At 32.0% G+C, this 24,025-nt stretch overlaps 1 protein-coding gene across 1 annotated transcript in view; it reads left to right on the plus strand.

Moving 5' to 3' along the window:
- Window positions 1–24,025, plus strand: part of LOC129218194 (acetyl-CoA carboxylase-like) — a 282,701-nt gene that overhangs the window by 201,809 nt on the left and 56,867 nt on the right. The window contains exons 39-43 of the mRNA XM_054852411.1: window positions 4,399–4,530; window positions 10,978–11,115; window positions 11,309–11,429; window positions 15,469–15,566; window positions 16,933–17,043. Coding sequence (XP_054708386.1) covers window positions 4,399–4,530; window positions 10,978–11,115; window positions 11,309–11,429; window positions 15,469–15,566; window positions 16,933–17,043 — 600 coding nt within the window. The remainder of the gene's footprint in view (window positions 1–4,398; window positions 4,531–10,977; window positions 11,116–11,308; window positions 11,430–15,468; window positions 15,567–16,932; window positions 17,044–24,025) is intronic.

The raw sequence follows: 24,025 nt of genomic DNA on the forward strand, positions 1-24,025 counted from the left end.
GAATTTACTTTATTCCTTTTATTCTCAGCTGAAAGGTTTCGCCGAATTTGTTTAGAGTTATAGTTTTAGTATTGTGCGAGCAAAGTAGCCTTGGTGAGATTTCGCGTTTTTAGTTAAACCATTTTTAATTTTTATCATGAGTGGAATAAAATGGTAGTAAGATTACAGAATTCGATAAGTAAAAAGAAATAATGGTCAATCAACTGAAAAGAAAACTACCACCATATATCCGTAAGAATTCTGTAGATGATTTGCATAACTTGACATAATTAAATCGTAACTCAGAAATTAGAAAAATCGAAACAGAAAAATTTTAAATTAACCGATTCGTGAATTCGAGAGAAATAACTCAGCAACAAATGCAAAACAATAAGCGCTAGCCAAGCAAGGCAAAGAAGTATCATCTTCTTTCGATAATAATTTGTTATGTCATATTGAATTTTCTAGCATTAATTGTTGTTCTTGTCAGGCCACAATTATTATTTAGTTTTATCAAGAATTGATAAATATCGAACTCAACATCGTGGAAATAGCTGCTTAGAACTACGAACTACGTAGTTTGCATTAATCTTTGACGTTTAGTAATGCTTCTTGAATTCTCATTTCTTTCTACGTGGGCCAGAATATCCACAAGACTTTGAAAATTAATTTAAAAAGAATGAAGCGAAAAATATCATACATACGAACAAAAATCACAACACTTTTAGCATTTTCTTCGTTACCACATGCGTTTGTTTTAGTTTTTAAGTCGGCCATTAGACAGTGACTGCAGTGCCTCCTATAGTTCGTTGGAGTTGCGAAATATTATTAACAATAGATCTGGCAATCGCATTGGATCCATTGCATTTTCTTATCTTCGATGTTTGTTGCGCACGTGATACTTTCTCTGTAGCGTCTGTACTGATAGTAGCTTGCATTAAAATGTCTAAAAGAGTTAGCTATACAAATGAATTCAAATTAAAGGCTATTAAAAAAGCTGAAGAAGTAGGAAATCTAAAAGCTGCAAGGCTCTTCAGTGTAGACGAGTCTAATATTCGTTTGTGGAGAAAGAAAAAGGAAAAGTTTTGCGGCAGTGAAAGGAGTAGGCAATCGTTTCGCCACGGGAAGCAGTCCTGGCCGGAGCTAGAGGATTCGCTGTTCCGGTGGATTGTCGAAGAACGTGAAAAGGGAGCCTCTGTGTCCACCGTGAGCATTCGGCGGAAGGCCACAGTCTTGGCCCAAGAAATGGCGATAACGAACTTTCAGGGTGGTCCCACAAGGTGCTACAGGTTTATGAAAAGGAAAAACCTGTCTGTCAGAAATCGCACCACTGTGGGACAAAAACTACCCGATGATTGGAAACTGAAACAAGAAATTTTTTTCCTGTTTACTAAGAACTTAATCCGGGAAAACAATTTCAGTGATAATGATATATACAGTATGGACGAAGTTCCATTGTGTTTCGACTGCTCCCCGCTCCGGACCGTCGATTGCGTCGGCAAAAATACAATTCCTGTCACCACGACTGGAAATGAAAAAACTTCTTTTACCGTTGTATTAGCGTGTGCAGCTGATGGATATAAGCTGCCACCGATGGTTTTTTTTAAGGGGAGTCAGTACCCTAAATACTTTTAAAAAATCGATTTTTTGATTTTTATATATTTTGAAACTCCATTTCAATACCTTTTTGATGATACAAACATCTTGAACGTGCTCATATTAGAAGTAAGTTAAAATAAGCTATAAAAAATGTAAAACCTATTTTGATAAGGTATGATTTTTCCCCTTTAAATTGCAATATCTCGAAATGGTATTTTTTAAATTAAATGTTCCTTTTTCTCAGAAACTAAATTGTGTTAGGCTTTGAAATTTTTACCACCTATTCCATACATCTAACTGCATATACAGAAGTAAACTTTTTCTCATATTCGAAAATTATTTTTTATAGAGCTGATTTTGTGTGGCAAAATGGTATTTTTTTAAACAAATACAGTGACTTACACATTAGAATTTTTTCCAAAAAAACTAAGCTTTCTTTCTGTAAAATTTTACTTCAGTATAGAGAACAGAGTCTACTTGAGGTACAGAAAAAAATTCATACTTGTATCTTTAATAGATTTTCAGAAAAAGGTACATGAACCTGTGCAAATTAACATTGACGGTACAGGGTTTACTGACTCCCCTTAAACGTAAGACTGTCCCAAAACAAAACTTCCCAACGGGAGTTGAAGTACGCACAAATGAAAAAGGGTGGATGAAGGAGGAGGTAATGCTCGACTGGCTAGCCAGTGTTTGGAGAAAAAGGAAGTGCAGCTTATTTAAGCCTCGGGCCCTCCTCGTCATGGACTCTATGAAAGCGCACGTAACTGATAAGATTAAAAGTGCATGCACCATGTCTGGTGCCAAATAGGAGGCCTGACCAAAATTTTACAACCCCTAGACATAGGGGTAAATCGTAGTTTCAAAATGAAGGTCAGGGAATCCTGGGAAAAGTGGATGCCAGAAGGAATGCATTCCTTTACAAAGGGGGGGAAAATGCGTCGGGCATCTTATGAGGAAGTTGTAGCATAGGTGAAAAGTGCGTGGGAAGATGTTTCGGTCATAACAATTCGAAACTCTTTCCGGAAGGCGGGACTAATTGACCACGCAGATGCAGACTCTGCTTCAGACGCTGAAGTGAACAATTCGTCCGCATTGGATGCAAACGTTATGGACATGTTTGTATCGGACACTGACACTTCTGACTTTGAAGGGTTTAATTAATGTTTGTAAATTTCAACTTGTATCATTTTATCGGAAGTATTTCTATGTTAATAAAACCTTATAATGAAATAATCTTTCATTTTACATGCTAGTATTACTATTGTAAGTTTTAATGAATTACATTCGCTTATTACGATATATTTGCTTCAGAAAATGGTATGCATAATAGAACCAAACTTTCATTTATTCCACCGTATTATCCGCGGATTATATGCCGCCGCGGACTATACGCAGATTTTTTTTTTCTTCTCGCTTATTTTGGGACCTTAGGATTATACGCCGCCACGGACAATACGCAGGAAATTACGGTACGTAACATTTTGTAATTTATATACAATTAAATCCTCTGATAAAATTTGTTTTATGTTAAATGAAAATGTTTGACCTGTTTAGAAATTTTTTTTTAAATCTTTTGATTTGATAACCTTTCATGCATAATGTGTTTACAATTATAAATTGTAAAGTGGCATTAGTATCATTATGAACATTTGCTTGGAAACCTAAAGTTAAGGAGCATTTGTCTTGTTAATGGCTATTAGGTCAAAATTCTTTTATTAAAGGTAAGAGCATGTCTATGTAAATTGTACTATGTCTTCATATGTTCCAACTGGGAATTGGGCTTGGATATCCCATTAATAATTGTTTTGTGATAAAATCTAATTTGTTTTATTCTAATTCGAACATTTTATTCCAAAATTTATGGGTATTTTTTGGCAGCTTAGTTTTTAAAATTAATTATAATCTTTTATGAATTAATATATTTTGTGTATTTATTAGCTTGTGTACTAAAAACTTTGTGGATGAAGTGATAGTAACCAGCTAGTAAAATGAAATTTTTCTTCCTTTAGGATTACAAAATACCCTTTATAAAATATTAATGCAAGTTACTCTTCGCCCATATGTTAGCTAGTTTCAAAACTGAGTTTGAGCTGATAATTATCTCTTTTAGCATTGTTGATTTTTAAAGTTTGGTTTTTAGTATGCTTAAATTAGAAACGTATTGCTATATCTTTTCTCACTTGACGATCTTTTTTCTGTGTCTGATTGTATTAGACTTCTTCATAACATGCTAAAGAATTTTTACACAAGTAAACGTTTTTAACTCTTCAACTAATTATCAGATTCTTAGATAGTAGTTTTAAGTATCTAATGAGAAAGCTGGCTACAAATACAAAAGTAATTATCAGCAACAGGCTTTGGGCCCAGCTTAGCTAGTCTTAGTAAATTTATCAATCCCCAATGAAGATCAAGAACCCGGTTAAAACTACCTACTCCATTGCAAGTGATCGGTAACCTATTCCAAATGCTTACACTTTGTTGAAGTAATAATTTTCCTGATTTTAAGACTGGCCTGGGGTTTAAGAACTTCAAACAATGGGCTTCTGGTTTTGCCATCAGTACAGAAATTTAGCCCACGAAGATCTTCCATTTAAAGAAACTTAAATTATTGGATCCCATCCCCTCTTGCTCTCTTTTGCTCAAGACTATACATATTACTACTTAACCTTTCCTCACTTTACTTAAGCTAAATGACGATCAATTTACTGAAAATGCTTTTTTCATTTAGTGTTCTAAATTAGGAGTCAACTTTCATATGAAAAGTAATAAAATATCCATATAATGAATTAATGTTGTGTATTTTACATGTTATTTTAGATTGGAATGGTTGCTTGGAAAATGACATTTTTCACTCCAGAATATCCCCAAGGAAGAGATGCAATTGTCATTTGTAATGATATCACTCACTTAATAGGAACTTTTGCACCACAGGAAGACTTTCTATTTCTTGTAAGATATTTGTTTTATTTTTAAAATATTCTGATTTAATTTCAAATTATCAAATATATGATTGACTAGCACCTTTACCTTTAAATTTAAAGTGCAAAAACACATACCTTATTTTTACCATTTTAATATATTTGAAAAGAGACGTTTATTTTCTACTGTATGTCTTCCAGTCATTAAATTACTTTGCAATCAGTAGTTTTGAGCAACAGTAATTTTATATTACAAAATGAAAATAAAATGTTAATGCTTTTCTTTAGCAATAATTATTACTTTTTTTTTTTTTTTTGCTTGTTCTCCCAGTTTATTTTCCTCCATATTATTAAATACCTTATTACTCCGCATTATCCAGCACCAAGAAAAAACCAAGGTTGACCAGCATGCCGGGAAATTCGAATTTTCTGTCATGCTGGATAATTTGAGGTTTATTTTGCAACAAAACAAAAATAAGTTTCCCGATTCATTTCCGATCAGAAAGCAAACCACTGTAAGGAAAAAAAATAATAAATCCCAAAAGTAACTTTCTTTTAAAAAAAAATGTGTATTGCATATAATATGTGCTTGTATTTATGGTAGGTCATTATTGATAGAATCAATTATATGCCAATAAAGTAATCAATTCAGAAGCAATCATCGTTACTGAGGTTTGTTCATAATTTTTAAAAATAAATTATTTTAGGTTAATTTTAAAGAGGTAAGTTTAATTTTTATTTATTGAAAAATTATGGTAAATTCTTTAGCACTGGTTTAGGGGCAGTAAATTACTACTTAAATGTTTGCTTACTTAGTTTTAATTTAATTTTTATAAAATTATTTGTTATTAAACAATATTTTCTTGTTAAAATAACAAATGACATTGTTAGTAAATATTTTTACAAAATTAAAAGCTGTTTATTAATACTAATAATATATGTATAGAATTGATATTCATTTTTAAGCTGCGCATATATTTTCTATAGTATTTTTTTTTCTGACCTCAATTTTTCCAGCATGCCGGATAATGCGAAGTAATACGGTATATATATATATATATATATATATATATATATATATATATATATATATATATATATATATATATATATATATATGTGTGTGTGTATATATATATATATATATATATATTATATGTTATATAAAATTAAGCAAACAGAATTTCAAATATTAAACAAATTATAAATAATTAATGATGATAAAAAGGAAATTAGCAAACAGCTATTAAGTAGGAAAAGATAAAGTATGAATCCAGAGCTCATCAGCCGTGGAGGATTCATTAATTATGGTCAAAAGGCCAAAATTTTAACTATGAACTAAAAGAGAATGTTTAAGCTCCAGTACATGCAATATAGAGTAACAATGGGCAAAAGCACCTCTTGCTAAACTAAAAACAATAAACTAGAGCTCAAACCTAAAACTAAAAGCAGAGGGTTTCGCCTCGACTAATTAGGAAAACTAGTTCCGATAATTAGCCATCCACGGGACAGTACCTGCCTATAACAAAATTGTCTTACCTTGAAATCCACGTAAACAAAGCCAATTCCATTGTTCAACCTGATAAAAATCCATTCCAGTTGTTAACGTAACAATAAAATAAAGATTAAAACATATCCAGAAGATTAATCCATAGACATACCGAATCGCCTGTTTCCCATATATATATATATATATAATATATAATATATTATATATATATATATATTAGGGTGGTCCTTATTTATATGGGAATTTTTTTTTTCGGAATTCAACAAGTGATGCCCCCTAGTTTTGTGGAAAAAATCAAACAGGAAAAAATCTTTTAGTATTTGCAACTTATCAAACAGTTTTATTGACTTGTAATTGATTCTATAAAGAGGAAGATCTTTACTAAGAAAGTATTCCAAATCATCTACTATTATCTGAAATTTGTTAAACAGTCATCAGACATGTCTTCCTTATCACAAGCATTTTTTGGACAAGTCTTTTCCTATCTTCACAGTTAATTCCTTCATCCAATACGGACAAACTACTAGTTTATCCCCTAAATACCATAAGTGATTTATGAATTTTCCAATCCCTGCTTCTGCTGCATGTTTGTCGTCATTTTGTACGCTGCTAGTTTTTTAGACATATTATTCAAAGGAGCCTCGATTGGGTTGCTGCGAAAAACCATATCTTCATACTGCATTTAATTGTAAAACAACTTTGTAAAACAGCATTGAAGGGCTTTCTTTTCATGTAAGGTCAATTTAAATTGTTTCCTAAATATAAAAATTTTGAAACAAAAATTCCTTTTGCCTCCCATGTGGCTCAGGGATAAGCTCCAGGTTGCCGAAAACATATCCCTGTAGGAGGAAATTCACCAGGAAATATTGTTACAAATTATGAGAATTCTCTGTAATCTTTCGCAATTCCGCCTTTTACGAACAATAATATGTCATCAACTTCGTCTTTTAGAATTTCAGTGGTATGTGTACTTGATTGAAATGTTGTAAGTTCTGAATGATGGAGATATTTCCACAAAATTTTGAAGCGCAAATAATTGAATATCTGATCTAGAACTAAGAAATGCAGGAATTTTTTAAGGACACACCCTGCAGTACAATTTCAAGTGCATGATGATGGCAATCCAAATGTAATATATCACCTTTCAGTTTTTGCTCTAAGAAATTGCATGCACTATTTATACGGTTGGTATTGCAAGTCGTTGTATCAAACACTACAGCTGCAACAGTTAGCAATAAAGAGCTATCATCTAAGATATCATATACAACTGAAGAAATATCTAAGGAATTCCGAGTAGCTGTTCAATATTAGGATCTGAAGCTATCACGGTAATCCAGTCGGCGTTCTTTTTCCAGTTACATCTAGATGTAGCTTTGTATCCCAGTGAATAACTGCAAAATCTCATTTAAATTCATGAAATTTAATTTTACCTCTCGAAGATTTTCTTTTGCTCTCTTAAGGAATGTACGATTGATCACTGTGTCATTTGGATTTAAATTTACTGCATCTGCATAGCCTGAAAATAAATGAACAACATCTATATCCAGGGATGAGATTTTTCCGGCTTTTGCCGGAATTCCGGCTTTTTCTGTTGGCTTTTAAAACCTTTCCTCCTTTTCCTCCTTTTTTTTGCCTCTTTCAAGCCTTATTTTTCTCAAAAATCGGAAAAAAAATACGATTTTTTAAAATTTTCGGTTTCTAATTTCTTACTTGTTCTATTTTTTCGCCTTGAATCTTCGTCCTCCGCGATATCTGCCAAAAACGTACGTTTTGGAATCATGCCAACGACGTCAAACACGTGCTGCGCCGAAAGTTGCATGCCTCGTTTGAGATTTCAATCTTTTTGCATCCTGAAAGTATTTCAATTATTTTTATTGTTGGGTGGTTTTTTTACTCTTTTCTACCTTATATCCGCTTATTTTATTCATCATTTCAATAATATTTTTATTTCTTTAATTTATTTTAGAAAAAATGCAAAACTCAATCAAAAAATGTGGCTTAGCACCCACAGTCTCGATTTTTTTTTTAACTTGGCATGGCTGCTTTTTTTTTGTGTATTTAAGAAAGTGTAAAGAATATTTATGGTGAATCTCAAATGGTTTAGGTTTTACAACCTGTTAAAAGTTTTGAGATTTCATGATTAAATGAGGCAGCTGCAAGTTGTTCTTTTTATTCCAAAATTGTATTAGGAAGTTTTCAAAAACAAATTTTAGGTTCCAATGCAAGGAAAAAGATCGTTTATATACTTATATATTTATTTATTTTGAATTCTTACTATGAAAAGTATGTTCTACCACATAAAGAAATTTGAGATTTTTCTCTCTGTTGTAAATTTTTACTTTACAAATATCTAATTTCAAAATTTATGTTCTCTCTCGTTTAACACTATAAACTCAAATGTTTTTAATGAAAAAAATGTATTTTTCTCTAAAAAATATGAAAAGTTGACATTATTGTGTGATGCAGTCAAGATTGAACTCTGGCTCCCCCAACCCTTTGTTCAAGGACTCGGGTTAGAAATTGTTGCCTCTTTTTCAAAATTTAGATTTATTTAGGAATAAACACCCTTGCAAGAAATGGTACAATGCAGCAAATTGTACAAAATTATTACTCATATTTAATTAAATACGTATTACCTTTAAAACTGGTAAATTAGCCATTTTTTTGTTGAATGTTTGGATATCATGGCTTCCAGGTTCTATTTTGATGCGTTTCTGGATATCATCCCTTTCACGAAATTTTTTTGGATATCATCCCTTTTACGTAATTTTTTGGATTTCCTCCTTTTTGCTCTCTGACCACTCTCATCCCTGGTCCCTAATATGGCATTAGTCTAACAGTGATGAAAGGCGAGCAGATATCAATATTTGTCAAGCTTTTTTGCATTGTGGTAAACCAGCTGTAGAAAACAAAAGTTCAACAGGTTAGGATAGATACCCATTTCGGTTTCTAAATCTCGTGAATCGCAAGAATTTGATGATAATAAAGGACTTGGCGATTTTAGCGCAAAATGGCTTTCGTTACGATCATAACCAGCCATGTTTCTACTTTAACCCGTTTGCACCCAGCGTCACGCGGACGCTACGCAACAAATCCTCTCTTATCAGCCCAGCGGCACGTAAGCGCTACGCGCTCTGATCGACGCTGACATCCCAGCGTCACATATACGCTTTCTCAAAACGGAACGAATTAAATGAATATTTAAACGATAATAGATGGCGCTAAATGGCTATAACTTTGATCTTATTCGAGTCACATGGTATTTGACCTTCATGTACAGGCTTTAGTTTTTTATTTGGGCCTCTCAATGGGATAGATTTTATTTTATGTAAACATCAGTGAATGCGCATATGATTTATGAGGTCTCAATTGCTCTTGTTTATATCTTTGCTTCTCTTTTTTTGTGACGAGTAATTGAAACAGATATACATCTAGCTGAATAAATTATGGGGGAGGGGAGGAAGGTTAAAATATTTTTGCGTATGTGTTCCAGACTTTTGGGATTCCCCGTTCGATGAGAGTACATTAATGATTTCAAGTGGCACTGAAGTTTATGATTATTTTTGAATCCTTTCTGATATTGTTCTTCTTTAATTATTCTTTTTCATTTGGAGACTGGAACATTGCAATAAAAATGGTTAGCGAAGTGAGTGAAAGGGAATGTTTTCGAGAGAATTATGAAGCAATTTTGAGACTTGTTGCGTGGGAATTGAACTAGTTTAAATTTCTTTGACCTAAGTTGTTTTAATTAAATCTACATAAGGAACATATTTTTTTGCTACATTTCTTTTTCTTTGATTGCACACTCACGATGTCTAACTCTAATTTTGTTTTTGTGCACATATTATTTAACTTTGTGCACATAGTTAAAGTTTTAGTATTCTACTTATTTCACTCCCTTCTAATAATGTAATAGTCTTTATATTAATAATTAGTAATCAGTAGTACATTGTTACAGCAAATTTAAAATTTCAAGTCATTATTTTGAGATGCTGATTTTATATGAATATTTTTGTTCAGTTAGGCTTAACTGCTGTAAATGCTCGGGCCGATGGCGGCGTTCCATTTCGGAACGTTCGGTCCCGTAGCTGCGCTTCGTTTTCCATGCGCTGGTCCTCAAGGGGTTAATTTATGTATTGTTCAATGTGTAACGTATTAATTATGCAAAATAGCAATGGATTAAAGAAGATAACATTATAATAACCTTTTTTATTGTGGTTAGAAGACAGTGGATCATCAAAAATTATGAATAAACGGTCAGAATTATCGGCGTCAAGATCGTAACGCCATTTGGACATGTCACATGTATGTTTAAGAAAAATTATTTATCTTGTAAGATACTGCATAAAAGCTTATGAAAACACATTTAAACAATTAAAAATTGATTCTGAGGATCGATAAATACCTTTAAAACGAAAACATCATATACTTAGTTCTCAAATAATAGCATTGTAAAGATCGTAACTTTTGGACATACACCAAACTTCCAACTTCCATTTTTTCTAAAATTGTTTACAACATAAATAATCTGTCTTTAATTTTTTAATTTGGAAAATATTATCAAAAAAATATTCAGTTTGAGATTCATGGCCTTAATTTTTTTTTTTTTTTTTTTTTGAGACGTATGGAAATAATTAAGAAAATATTTTTTTAATGGTACATTTGCTCAGTTAACGTTTTGGTATGTCCAAAATTGTGCCTTTTAGCAAAGAAAATATTTTTTAAGGGCATTTGAAGAGCATTTTTTTCCATAATTTATGTCAATTCTTGTCTCTATACAGTATTATAATTTAACTCAAAACTTTTTGAGTTAATTAAAATGAAAGTTATTTGGTGTTGAAGCTTCAAAGTTGAGGTCTGTCTTTGCTATATATATATGTGTGTGTGTGTGTGTGTGTGTGTGTCTGTATAGTTTTTGTTTAGAATTTGCTTTTGAAAACTGGCACATTTTATTTTTACACATTTTAGAGAGCTTCTGAAAAAGCACGTGAACTGGGCATTCCGCGATTGTACATATCAGCAAACAGCGGTGCTCGTATTGGATTAGCTGAAGAAATTAAACACATTTTCAATGTTGCCTGGATTGATTCAGAAAATCCCGATAAAGTAAGTCTTCTATTCATTTAAAACACATGTTGGATGTTCTAAGGCATGTTAGGATTTAATTATTATCACTGCTATTTTTCCGCTTATTTTTTTCTTTATTTTTGTGAAAATACATTTTAGTGAGCGTTTCAAAATACTAAGATTTGCAGAATTCAAGTCATTATTATTTAATTTCATTTGATTAAATTTTCAGGGCTATAAGTACTTGTATCTTACTCCTGATAACTATAAAAAAGTTAGTGCAATGAACTCCATTCATGCAACTTTGATTGAAGATGAAGGGGAATCAAGATACAAAATAACAGATGTAGTAGGTAAGTGGATTTATATATTTTTAGCATGCATATTATTAAGAAAAACCTTGTGTAACGGTAAGATTTAGTTTAGTATAGCATGTGGTGCAATTCTACCAACTTTCTAAATTGTTCTTTCTTTGAGCATAGTTTCTCTAGATTTCTCTCGATTATAGGCTACTCTGTTCATTATGCGACATTTGACCAACTGTATTAAGATATCAAAATAAAACATAATCTTTCGTCCCAATTTGTCATTCACCTTAAAATTTTGCAAATTTGATTTTTTTTTTTTTTTTTTTTTGACCCTGGTTTTTCAATACATTATTCTCACAAATGTAAAGGATGTGTTGTATTTGCTTTTTTAAGACTCAGAATGCCTACCTTATTGGTGCATGTAACTTTTATAGCAGTCTCAGTTTTAAAAAGCAATGTTTGGGTTACATTCACAATATTTGAAACTTTATTTTCTTGAGTACTTTCTCTCACTCACTCATTCACTCTATGTCTCTTTCCTTTGAAAAAAAATATTAAGTTAAAAGATTTATCACTTTTGTTTAAAAATGGTTTTTTAATAATTAATATTTGCAAATTCTCGATTTTTCCCCCCTAGTAAATTTTATAGCATTAAATTTAAAAATATTTAAAAATATAATACTACAGTGAAGCACTGTTTATACGTTTCTTTTTTATTGGATTTTATCAATTATGCTTTTTAAATTGGTTCCTGCAGAGTCTAATACACAATAATCTATACCTATTATTTGTTTTTTCATGCAGTTCCTTCAAAAACCTATAAACGGTGCTTCATTGTACATCTATTGACTATGTTGTACTGAATTTTTCAGTTCATTACTGAACTTATACTTTAAATTTTAAAGGATCTTCCAAGCAGTGACCATATTTTTTGAAGTCTATTATGTCATTACACATATTTGAATTCATTGTTAATGCTTTTACCACATTCAAATTAAATTATTGAGAAGGTATCCTATTAATTACACAGAATTGCCAATTTAATGAAAATTCTTCTCTATAGACATAAATACAAATACAAATACAAAAGTGACGACCAGCAACAGGCTCTGGGCCCAGCTAGACTAGTCCTAGTCAATTTACAATCCCCAGTGAAGATCAATGGCCCTCTTAAAACTATCTACTCCCTTGCTTGTTACCACCTCTTCCGGTAAACTGTTCCAAGGTTCCACTACCCTGCTAAAATAATAATTTTTCCTAACATCCATATTAGCCTGAGATTTAAATAGCTTAAAACAATGACCCCTTGTCCTGTTTTCAGTGCTAAACTTCAGCCCCGTAACATCTTTCATTTTAATAAATTTAAACAACTGAATCATGTCCCCTCGGTCTCTTCTTTGCTCAAGACTGTACATTTTAAGCCTTCTGAGCCTGGAATCATAATCTAAGTGGGAAAGTCCACTTATTAGCCTTGTAGCCCGCCTTTGAACCCTTTCCAATACATTAATATCTTTCTTAAGATTAGGAGACCAAAACTGAACAGCATACTCCAAATGGGGTCTTACCAAACTTCTATATAAGGGCAGAAGAACTTCTTTAAATTTGTTTGAAATAGATCTATTGATAAACCCAAGCATCTTATTGACTTTGTTGCTAGCAATGTTGCACTGTTGGCTAAACTTTAAATCCTGACTTATTAAGACCCCCAGATCAGTAACTTTGTCTGCCTGACTAATGACTGAACCTTGCAAATAATAACTTGTACACTTATTTCCATGCCCTAAATGTAGCACTTGACATTTCCCAACATTAAGAGCCATACCCCATTTATCAGCCCACTCCGTAATATGATTTAGATCCTCTTGCAGCTGATTTGCTTGTCCTTCATTTTCTACAGTCCCCATAACTTTGACATCATCAGCAAAACAATTCATGTTCCCAGAAATATTTTTGTGAATATCGTTCCTAAAGACAATGAACAAAACAGGCCTAACACTGATCCTTGAGAAACCCCGCTTAAGACCTCACTCCGATTACAATAATTTTCCCTTACAACTACTCTTTGTTTCCTTCTGGTCAGCCAGTTTTTTGCCCAAATGAAAGTTTTCCCTCCTATTCCTATATCAGCTAATTTGCTAAGTAGAGCAACATGCGGTACCTTATCGAAAGCTTTTTGAAAATCAATGCAAACGACATCTACAGGAATATACATAATAGTGATAAAAAATTGGAACATGAAAATACTGTTTTTTGCATGGATCAAAAGCGTGAAGGTAGCTATTTGATGTTTTTTGAGCTTAATGTATTAAATGCAATTGTGAATTTTATTTTTGTTCTTTTTAGCTTAGTTTGTTTTGTCCCCTTTATTTCCATGTTAGAATATTTTAACTAATTTATTGGCAATGGCACAAAAAAAAAGGGGCAAATATGTGGATCATTTTTTTGTATGGATCGCAGGTATGGGATCATACAGGGCTGGCCAAAAGTCAGGGTAAGTGGGGCAATCAACCCAGGCAATAAACTTTCAGATTTTAGGGTTCAAGACACCAAACTCTGAAATTTCATACTGTTGGTTTTTGAATATTATCTAAGAAGTATCCATTAAAATGTTTAAAATTAGACAATCCCTTATGTATACACAAATGTTGAATCTTTAAGCAGCATTTTATGTAAGTTTTCAATCCTTCGCGCAATAATTGAATGTTTTTATTCCTGGTAAGAGAAATTTTGTCCACACTTGCTTTGTTAAGTGTTCTGTATGTTCAGAATATTCCTATATAATAAAGAAAGGGAAAAGGAAATAGTACAATCACTGTAAAGTCTCATAGTGCGAGCATTTGTCTCCCCTTGATTTAAAAAGTCTTTAAACTTATTTTGCAAATAAAGACTAGACATCACATTTTTGTACTATTCTGTTGTAACTTTTCCACTTAGTTTCAGGGGCGTAGCTGAGGGGGGGTTTGGGGACAACCCCCCCCCCCCCCTCCGAAACGTTAGTCTCAAAAAAAAAGAGAAAAGAAGAGAGAAGAGAAAGAAAAAGAAAGAAAAAAAAATCAAAACGACTTTTTTCTGAGTAACAAAGGTCAAAAATTCACTTTGCCCCCCCCCCCCCAATGCCATTGAAAATCTCCATGTGTGACCCTCAAGCATAAGACGCCTCCCTCTGCTGCGACAATTTTTTGATAATTGAGTGAAATTTGACACTTCGCTTTAGAAATGAGATTGATTTGTTAAATCCACGTATATGCAGCCTTTCTTTGTGATAGATTCTGTAAATAGTTAAATATGTTTAATAAAATCGAGATAAAGAGGTTTCGAAATACGGGGTCTTAAAGAAACTTTTTATAGAAATTTGAAATATGATGGTGCAAATTTGAAATCGATAATAAAGACAATATGGGCTCTTGATTAAAATTCCTCTTTATTAGTTTTGTTAGGTATTTATTCTATTATTACATTATTAAGTGCTTTATTGCGAGTTTAAGGAATCATTTTGACAGTAAAAGAAACCTTAAGCATATCTTTTTCAAGAAAAAGTCTTTTATTGCTTTTTGGTCCCTGATTTTTTTTTTTTTTTTTTTTTGGATTCATTATTTATCCTCTTGAGGTTAGCAATATATATATATATATATATATATATATATATATAAAAGAAGTAACCCCCCCCCAAAAGTCGGGTCTAGCTACGCCTCTACTTAGTTTGACAATATGTTTAAATATATAGTGGCCCATTAATTAAATTCTCCCCAGACCCCACTTATGGTAAGCCTGACCCTGGATTCAGGTGCCACCAGTAGATTGCAGAGCGAATACTGCTCTCTGATCTAGAGATAAATCCGAGCATTTGCCTATCCAATTTGGGATGAACAATGGAAATGTTTACCATGCTTCTTAGTGAAAGTCTGTACATCAACAGTAACGCATTTTTATTGACCTGTTCAAACTATCATATTTTGCTTTGAAATGGGTTTTATTTGTGTGTGAGCATAACTAAGCATTGTATGCACATTGTTCGTGTGATATTTATTCACAACATTAATCATTGTTTCAACTGAATGTTTTATATTTAACTATTGATGCGAAGGTAAAGATGAAGGACTTGGAATGAAAAATTTACAGTGTGCTGGAATGATTGCTGGTGAATCATCACAAGCCTATAAAGATATTGTAACTATAAGCATGGTAAGTGGGTTCATTTATGTGGGTTCATTAACAGTGAAATGAAAAATAATAGCTTTATTTGTTTTGTGTATGAACATAGATCTATACACAAAAGATGCTCATTGCAACAAGCCTTGTTGTTTAAGCAAAATTTGCTGCGGAAAGTGTGGTTGTTATATCATGAGTGAAAAAAAAATTCTATAATATTGAGACTTAATTGAAAAAGTTTGAATGATTTTAACAATATATATTTTATTTTTAAAATAGTTAAACAAACAATTATCTTTTAACTGTAAAAACATTGCCCATAGCAACAAAATTACAGATACTGGTATTTTACCTTGGCAAATTACAGTGTTTTGAAATTGAAAAATAGCACAAAAACGGGTATTGTAATCACTAATTGCTGCATATCTGTTGTGAAATTTTTTTCATATTTGACGCGGGTACTGAAACACTTTTCAAATTATTTCACTTTTATCTTCTACACACTATGGATTAGAGACTTAGCATCATATTGAACAAAAATATCAAAGAGTGGATCTCTTTCATAAGGTTTTCTGAGAAAAAATCTTGTTGCAGAAGATCATTTTTTCAGCCTGTAAAAAAACTTTATTTTGAATTCAAAACCAAATAGTTCTTGCTTTAAAAAGTATTTGGGCTAGTTCACTTTGCATGGTAAAAATGGCTAGCATGGAGCATAGCTTTGTGGTGATTATCTCCTTCTAAATTCAGTTGTTAATGGCAGATACCCTGTCCACCCCTGGGGCAGATACCCATAAAATAACTGAACATAGAATTTTTACTATAAATTCATTTATTCCAAACTGGGCTTAACATGAGTGTATCATCAAATCCCCATAAACACAAGATATTCCAGAGCCTGCAGTAGCAGGATGACAGTTTGAATGGAATGTGAACTAAGGAACGAAATATACTTTAGTCTAAAAATGTACATACACACACACATTTACTCTATATTATATGCATATATTTTTATATATTTATTTTTCTTCAAGTGAATTTGATTCTAAATATTTCTTTTGTTTAAAATTATAAAAAATAGTTTAATTCAAATGCAGGAGAAAATTTTTAAAAGTCCAGTGAAATACAATTTTTAGTGGTATATTTGTGGTAATTTAAATAAACCAGTCTATAAAATTTAGCTCTTTTGATATAGTTTTAGTTATAATAGAAAATATAACTATTCATCGATTGTTCAATTATTATACTGGTACTCAATGTAAAATGTTCATATCATTTATTTTCTTTGTATATTTAAAATATTGAGTATAAAAAGTTCAATCAGTGTGTTCTTTAACTGAATATAATCTGATTTTTTTTTTTTTTTTTAATGTTTGAAAAAGCGAGTTAATTTTATTTGTAGGTAACATGTCGTGCCATTGGAATTGGAGCATATTTAGTTCGGCTGGGTCAAAGAGTAATTCAAATTGAAAATTCGCACATTATTTTGACTGGAGCTGCTGCACTGAATAAGGTGATTTTTAAATTTTGATTTATTTTAAAGCTTTTGCTTTAGGGAACAAATTATGCATTAATGTATATACGTATATATTACAGATATGTCTTTAAAAATTGAACAGACCTATTACACATACTTTTTAAAATTAACCGTGCAGTACAATCTCCTAAAAAATGAACGGTTGTTCCGTTGAATAGTGAGTGGTTTGGAACATTGTATTGATGCACTGATAGTTCTCTTGCTTCACTTTGTTCGTTCATTCATTTTAAGGGTGAACAGTTTCAATCATTGCAGTAGAAGTACATTTGTTTCAGTTTGCTTGTTCATTTTGTGCCTCTTATCTATTTTATGATAAATCATTCAGAACTAGTTTCTCTTCAGCTTTTATTTCACCATAAAAATCTTTTGATATTTTTTTTTCTTTGTTAAAACTCAAAATACACATTCAAAGTCATGTTTTGTTTTATTTTCACCTGCGACAATACTGCACTTGGATATATATTTTTATTTAAAATCAATTCACTATTTGTCATAAGTTCCACCTCAATGTTTCAGATTTTTCTGACCTTGCAAAAATGTTATTTATTTTTTACTATATAAAATTCAATTATTTAATTTGTACCATTCAGGAATCAAACTTGCTACTTTTGGATTGGAAAGCAGAACAGTTACTACTCTGCCACTGAGAATTTTCCTACAAAATAAACTGATTTTTTAATATAGTTATACCGAAATAAAATACTTTTAGATTAATTTTTTTGTACTATAGTTTCTTACTTTTAAGTTTTAATTGAAATAAATCAATGTACTGGTTTAAAAAAAAGGAAGAGTTCTCTGATGAACAGGTTAGAAAAAGAATGAAATAGGGAAGTTGCAACCTATTAAATATTTCTATTTTGACTATTACATATTGTTAACAGACGCTCAAAACCCCGAAATTCACAGACACCGTATTTTAAAACACAACGACTGATTTTTAATGAATTTTTAAAAATCCCACGCGCAAAAAAGCTCGCCTTGAGGTGACGTCAAATGGCAGTAGGGAAACTCACTCCGAGGGAGGTTCCGTGTTAAGACTACGAGCACAGAGTACGCTCCGCATTCAAAGCCTTGAAATCTATTAATTAATCCGTTAAATACACAATGGAGGCTGGATTCGTGAGAGAACAGTCCAATAATCTTCCTGAAGCGACTTCGATGATTATATTTGACTTTTTCTGGGAGAACGAGAGATTCAAAATTTAAGAAACGCGAGGAGTTAAACGCGCGGCGGCGGGGTTTACTTGTAAGCGGGGTGTCTGGTAACCCTCAGTTTTCGCTTGAAAGTTTTTCGCTTTATTGGCGATACATTTCGATAAATTTCTCTTTCTTTCTTTCGTTCTTTTTGGTTCCTTTTCTCTTTTATTATTTTTTGTTGTTTAAATTTCATTTAATTTTATTCCTTTTTAAAATTTTGTGTTTTAACTTTGCAAAAAAAAAAGGAAAATATATTTTATAGTTTCGATATAAAAAGTGCTTTAATTTATTTTTGAACGAAAGAAAGGTTTATAGAAATGTATTTTGGCAGCTAAACTGAAAATGTGTTTTTAAAGTATTTTTTTCATATTTATAAAGAAAGTATTAATAATGTTTTCATAATGATTAAAATGCAAATAGTGATGTTTTTACCCCTTTCTATTTAAATTTAATGCGTTGGATTTCAGTTCCTTTGCAATTCTTTTAAATGTCTTATATTCTTATTCAATATGTATTTTTGAAAGTATTATGATTTTTTTTTTTTTTAAATCTTTTTCGCCATATCACGCAATAATGAGCAAGCCGGGGGAAAAAAACACTGGCCCCGCTCATTTTCTTTCTTTTTTTTTCAAATAAATTCGCAGATGTTAAATTGGCAGTTACTATTTATTTTTGACATGTATTAATTTTTTGAAGGGGGGGGGGAGTTTTTTTGGGCGCAAAGTTTGTATTTACCAATTAATGACGCTATGAAAAAGTCTCTAAATAGTCGCCAGAAGCAGAAAAAGAGTTTCCTGACTTATGTCAAATCCTTTTTAAAGAAGCTTTCTAGTATGATTTCTTGAGTCTTACTGTTAATTAAAAACATAAGACTGACAGCATTAAAAAAAAAAATAGAAATGCAGCATTCGCGATATTTCCAATCGCGTGAAAATTAACTCTCGTTTATTAAAAAATTCTCTTAAAAAGCTAAAAAGAATTAAAAGGCAAAATTTTACTGACATTCAACAATAGTTAGTAAAAATAGTAGCAGCGGAAACAAACTTTTATAAAGAAACCAGAATAAAAAAAATAATTAATTTGAATTTTGACATCTTGAATTCAAATTATGTTTTTCGCAATCACGAGTGTGTGTATGTAGGCATGTGCGTTTGTGTGTACGGGTTATGTGTATGAATGTGTGTGGGGGGGGTATGTGTATGTGTGTGTAGGCATATGTGTTTGTGTCTGTGTGCATGCATGAATGTGTGGGTAGTTGTGTATGTGTGTGTATGTGTGGGTGTCTGTATGTATGCGTGTGTGTAAGTGTTTGCATGTGTGTATGTGTTTGTGTGTGTATGTGTGCGTGTGTGTGTGTGTAGTTGTGTATGTATGCGCGTGTGTGTAGGACATGGATGCAACCTGGAGACTGCTTTCGCTGTAGGAGCAGCATCGTGAGGAACCAGCCGGTCCACAGTGATGGTGCGGAGGGTGGCGGTGGGAAAAATCAGCGTAACGCCAAAAACAGTCAAATGAGAACAATAAGCAATCGTGATTGATCAAAAAAAAAAAACTTTTCGTTTAAAAATATGAAAATCACAAATTTTTAATCGTGAATATGTTTATTACATTAAATTTTATTATTTTTTAAAGCGCTTATTTTCAAAAAAAAAAAAAAAAGAAAAGAAAGAAAGCGGTAAAATGTTCTTGTTGTTTATTTTCTCTCCCCCCCCCCCCCCCCGGAAACTCTGAGGTGAATTTGTAAGCGAATTTTCAACTCCTTTGCTGTAAGGGAAAAAGAAAAGAGTTTTTATGTATTTTAAACGCTTTTTCACTAAAGAAATCGCCGTGTTTTACAACTGATGGCAAAATAGTGGTTTTTGGCAATATTTTGGGTGAAACAGTTGCCATAGTCACCTTTGCTTCAAAATAGTAGCTTTAGTCGCCATTGGCAGACCAGTATTGCAAATTTAATCTTAAATTATTCATTGCGTCTGCTACATTCAGGGACGTAACTAGAGGGGGGCAGACGGGACTCGTGCCCCGGGCGCCAGATTTTGGGGGCGCTAAACTGACTAAACAAATGCTTAAATTTAATTTGAAAAAAAAAGTTATTAGAAGTCCCCCCCCCCACAAAAAAAAAAAGCTGTGCAGGCTCTGGCAGAAAGTTTGCATGGCTTAATGTGGATAAAGAGTGGGAAGGATAGACAGAGAGAGAGAGTAGGAGGGCGCAGTAAATAGCATGAATGTGTTTTCTCAGAGTGACCAGTACTTGTTATATCTTATCTAAGAATTTTCCTCTCGGAGGTGGAATATAGGAGCTAAGCTGAGGGAAGTACACACAAAACAGCGGAAATGCCCAAATGTCCTTTTTCTACAATTAAACGTCATAAAGCTGTCAACATGATGTCTTCCTCTCAGCTTTTGCAATGACAAGAACTTGTCTACCCCACCCCCAAAGGCCTAAGGGAAAATCGTTACACTGTTCCCTTAAGCCGTAGGTACCATTCTCTAAAAGAGTATCTTCTAGCTCGTACCACGAACTTTTTTTCTGCTTTTTACTCCGTTCTCAGGATATTTTTCGCTCGTCTTGTATAGTTTTAAATCAATTTTAAGATATGTTGAAAAAACTATTTGAAGCTGAATTCAGAAAGAGAGCGAAAGACCACGAAAAAGAGGCCCCTAACAATCTTCATCTTATTTATCATCATGGTTAAATGCTAAAGACTTTAGGAGAGCAGGTAAGGCATTGTTTATATAATTTGAATGATGTAATACAAATTCGTTGAATTTTATAATTTTACTCATTCTTGGAAAAAAATCTTGCACCATAATATTGGAGATTCAATTTATAAAGTTTGGGGAGGCTGCCAATTTTTCTTTAGAAAATACTAGGGTTATTTTGAGGATAAATTGAACTAAAACGATAAATTTTTGACTTAGTTTCAATATATTTTTTCCAACCACACAATATTTTAAATATGCTTAAATAATCAACGTCAATCAATGGGTCAGAAATCAGCTATTTTTTACGGCTCTAAACTTGAATTTTTCTTTGGTACTTTTGATGCATATTTATAATTGCAGTAGAACCTCGTTTATCTTGCCCCCGTTTATCCAGATCAATTTTTTAAAGTTAAAAATATATTCACTGAAATGATATAAAATTCTAAATTATGATAGCTGGAACGAAACTGTCAATGTACCAAATATTTGCTCTTTATTTTGATTAAATACACAACTCCTGCATAGGACGTGCACTAAATTATAGTCATCTAATAAACAACATGGCATATTTGGAGTGTCATTCCTACACCACAGCAGCTGAACTATAAATGATTAAGTGTTTGCGAGTAACAATCCTGTGTAATTTTGTTACAGCGTTTTTTGCTGTTATAAAAGATGTCTTCTTATTTACGAATGTGTTTTTCAAATTACCCGGATTTTCGTTATCCGGATTGCCTTTGGTCCCCGCTAGTTCGGAAAAATGAAGTTGTACTGTAAATGAAAATAACCTGAACGGAAGCGCACTGAAAACATATAATATTTAACATTTTTAAGATATGTGTTTTTTTTTTTTTTAAAAAGGTTAACAGAAAGAGTTTTGATCTCAAGCACATTAGGTTTCTGTTTTTCTATTAACTGTTTCTCAGATGTATACTATATACCAGAGTTGGAGGACATGCGTCCTTTATAAAAATTATCTCTTGTAATAATTATTATTTAACTGTACAGATTGCAAAATTTAAAACGTGTTGCACATAAAATTATTAAGATAGAGTTTAAGTAAGATAATCTGTCCTTCTGAACTGCAGTAAGATGTCAGCTTCAAGTCAGGATAAGCCAAGTATAGTAATATTCAATTAATTTCAAGTAAGAAACAAAAACAAACAACCTACGAAATGTTTTATCATATTTAAAATTATTTCACGCATTATTGCGATATGTTGCTCTTTTGTAGTTGAGTATTGTTATTTTTCTTGCGAATTTCTCCGTAGTAGTATATTAAAATACTGAAAAATAAATTATTGAAAATATTTCTGTTTTATTGAAGTTATAATTTTAAATTTGTATTTTTTAAAAACAATAATGCAACAAGTTATTAATTACTCGTGTGAAAATATAAAAATATTTTTCCTTGAATAACTTCGTATGTAAAATAATAAATAAAATACTTAATGATTTACCCCCGATCGCTATTTAAAAAAAAACAATAAAGTGATAAAGCTATATAAAAACTTATAATTACGTAAAAGTCGCATTTATAAGGCTTATGGCATTATAGGCAGCGGACGCCTTTATCACTGCCTAATTCAAATATGGCTTCCAGTGGTGAAACGGTTCAAAAATGATACCAAATAGAATGTTATTTTTCTATTTGTTCTACTGGTTGAAGAGTGCTCCATCACGGTGTAACGAAAAGTTACATTACAAGACATGTATAAATTGCAAATGCATTTTGTGTAAAATTCGTCCTTGGCTCATATGAGGCAGTGAGAAGCAAAGGAATGTAAGTGGACATTTTCATGTTTTAAGTAAAACGCGTATAGCCTAGGTAGGTTTTCATTGATTTTTTTTTTCTAAATCATGCTATACAGATGCACCTACCAGGGCTACTAGTACTATCTCTTGCCCCAAGACAGAGGAGGGGTTCACTTACTATGTGTACTGGTTATTTCCAAATTTTTAATTTTGCCACTTGCATCCCTTTGTTTCTCACTGCCTCAAATGTAACCGTCTATTCCGTGATTCTGCTCCATTTGCGTTGAAATTTGTTAGTTAGAATTAAATTTTAGATTTATTTAAGATCTTAATTTTAGGTTTAAGTTCTTCTTTATTGTATATAGTTTACCATGTGGTGCGTTTAGCCCAATATGATATTCTGTCGTGCATATACTGGAGCTCACCCTCTTTTAAGTTTGTAGTTTAATTTTTTATTCTTTTGACCATACTTATTGAATCCTCCACGCCTGATGAGCTCTTGATTCAACCTTTCAACTTTTTCTATTAATTGCTGCTTGTATTTTTCTTTTTCTCATAATTATTATTCTTAAAAATTGTTTAAAACTTCTTATTTGGCTTGTATATTTTATATATTAACTTAGCTTTTTAGCTTTGCTGCGTTGCGCATCTCTGGGCTTTTGGTTTGGTCTTATCAATATATATATATATATATATATATATATATATATATATATATATATATATATATATATATATAGGGAACGTGTATTTTCTCTGCAATGTACGTGAGGGACCCTGGTGTTGACATTATGAAGTTTCTCGAAATTTTTATTTTTTTTTACTTTGTTTGTTTTGTATGGGGGGGGGGGGGGCGCCAAAACGAGGTCTTGTGTTGGGGAATGTGTCTTTACCTTATGTTCATAGAACTAAATAAAAGGTTTACAGAACCCCAACATCAAAAAGCCGTGCAGTCTGCCAGTAAGAAATAAAACATACTCAAAATAATTTTAAAAAATAACATTTATTCAAAAATATCACAGTATACAACAGGGAAAATTTTTTTGTTAAATACCAAAATTAATTTAGATTGTAAACCCCCCAATTATCACAGAAATTTCAAAGTTAAATTGTTAAACAAACATTTTTAGAAAAAACGCGAAATATTTTAGAAAAATTGTAAAATGTCACCTTCCTGTGCTAAATGCGCATGTTTACATTGCTGAAGAATTTTGGGCAAAGCGTAACAGAATTGTAGATTCATCAAACTGTTCCATCATTCACCGGCCGATAGGCTTGCTTGGTTCTAGAAGAACTTTTT

The sequence above is a fragment of the Uloborus diversus genome, chromosome 3 (assembly GCF_026930045.1).
Source record: "Uloborus diversus isolate 005 chromosome 3, Udiv.v.3.1, whole genome shotgun sequence".
Taxonomy (NCBI): Eukaryota; Metazoa; Arthropoda; class Arachnida; order Araneae; family Uloboridae; genus Uloborus; species Uloborus diversus.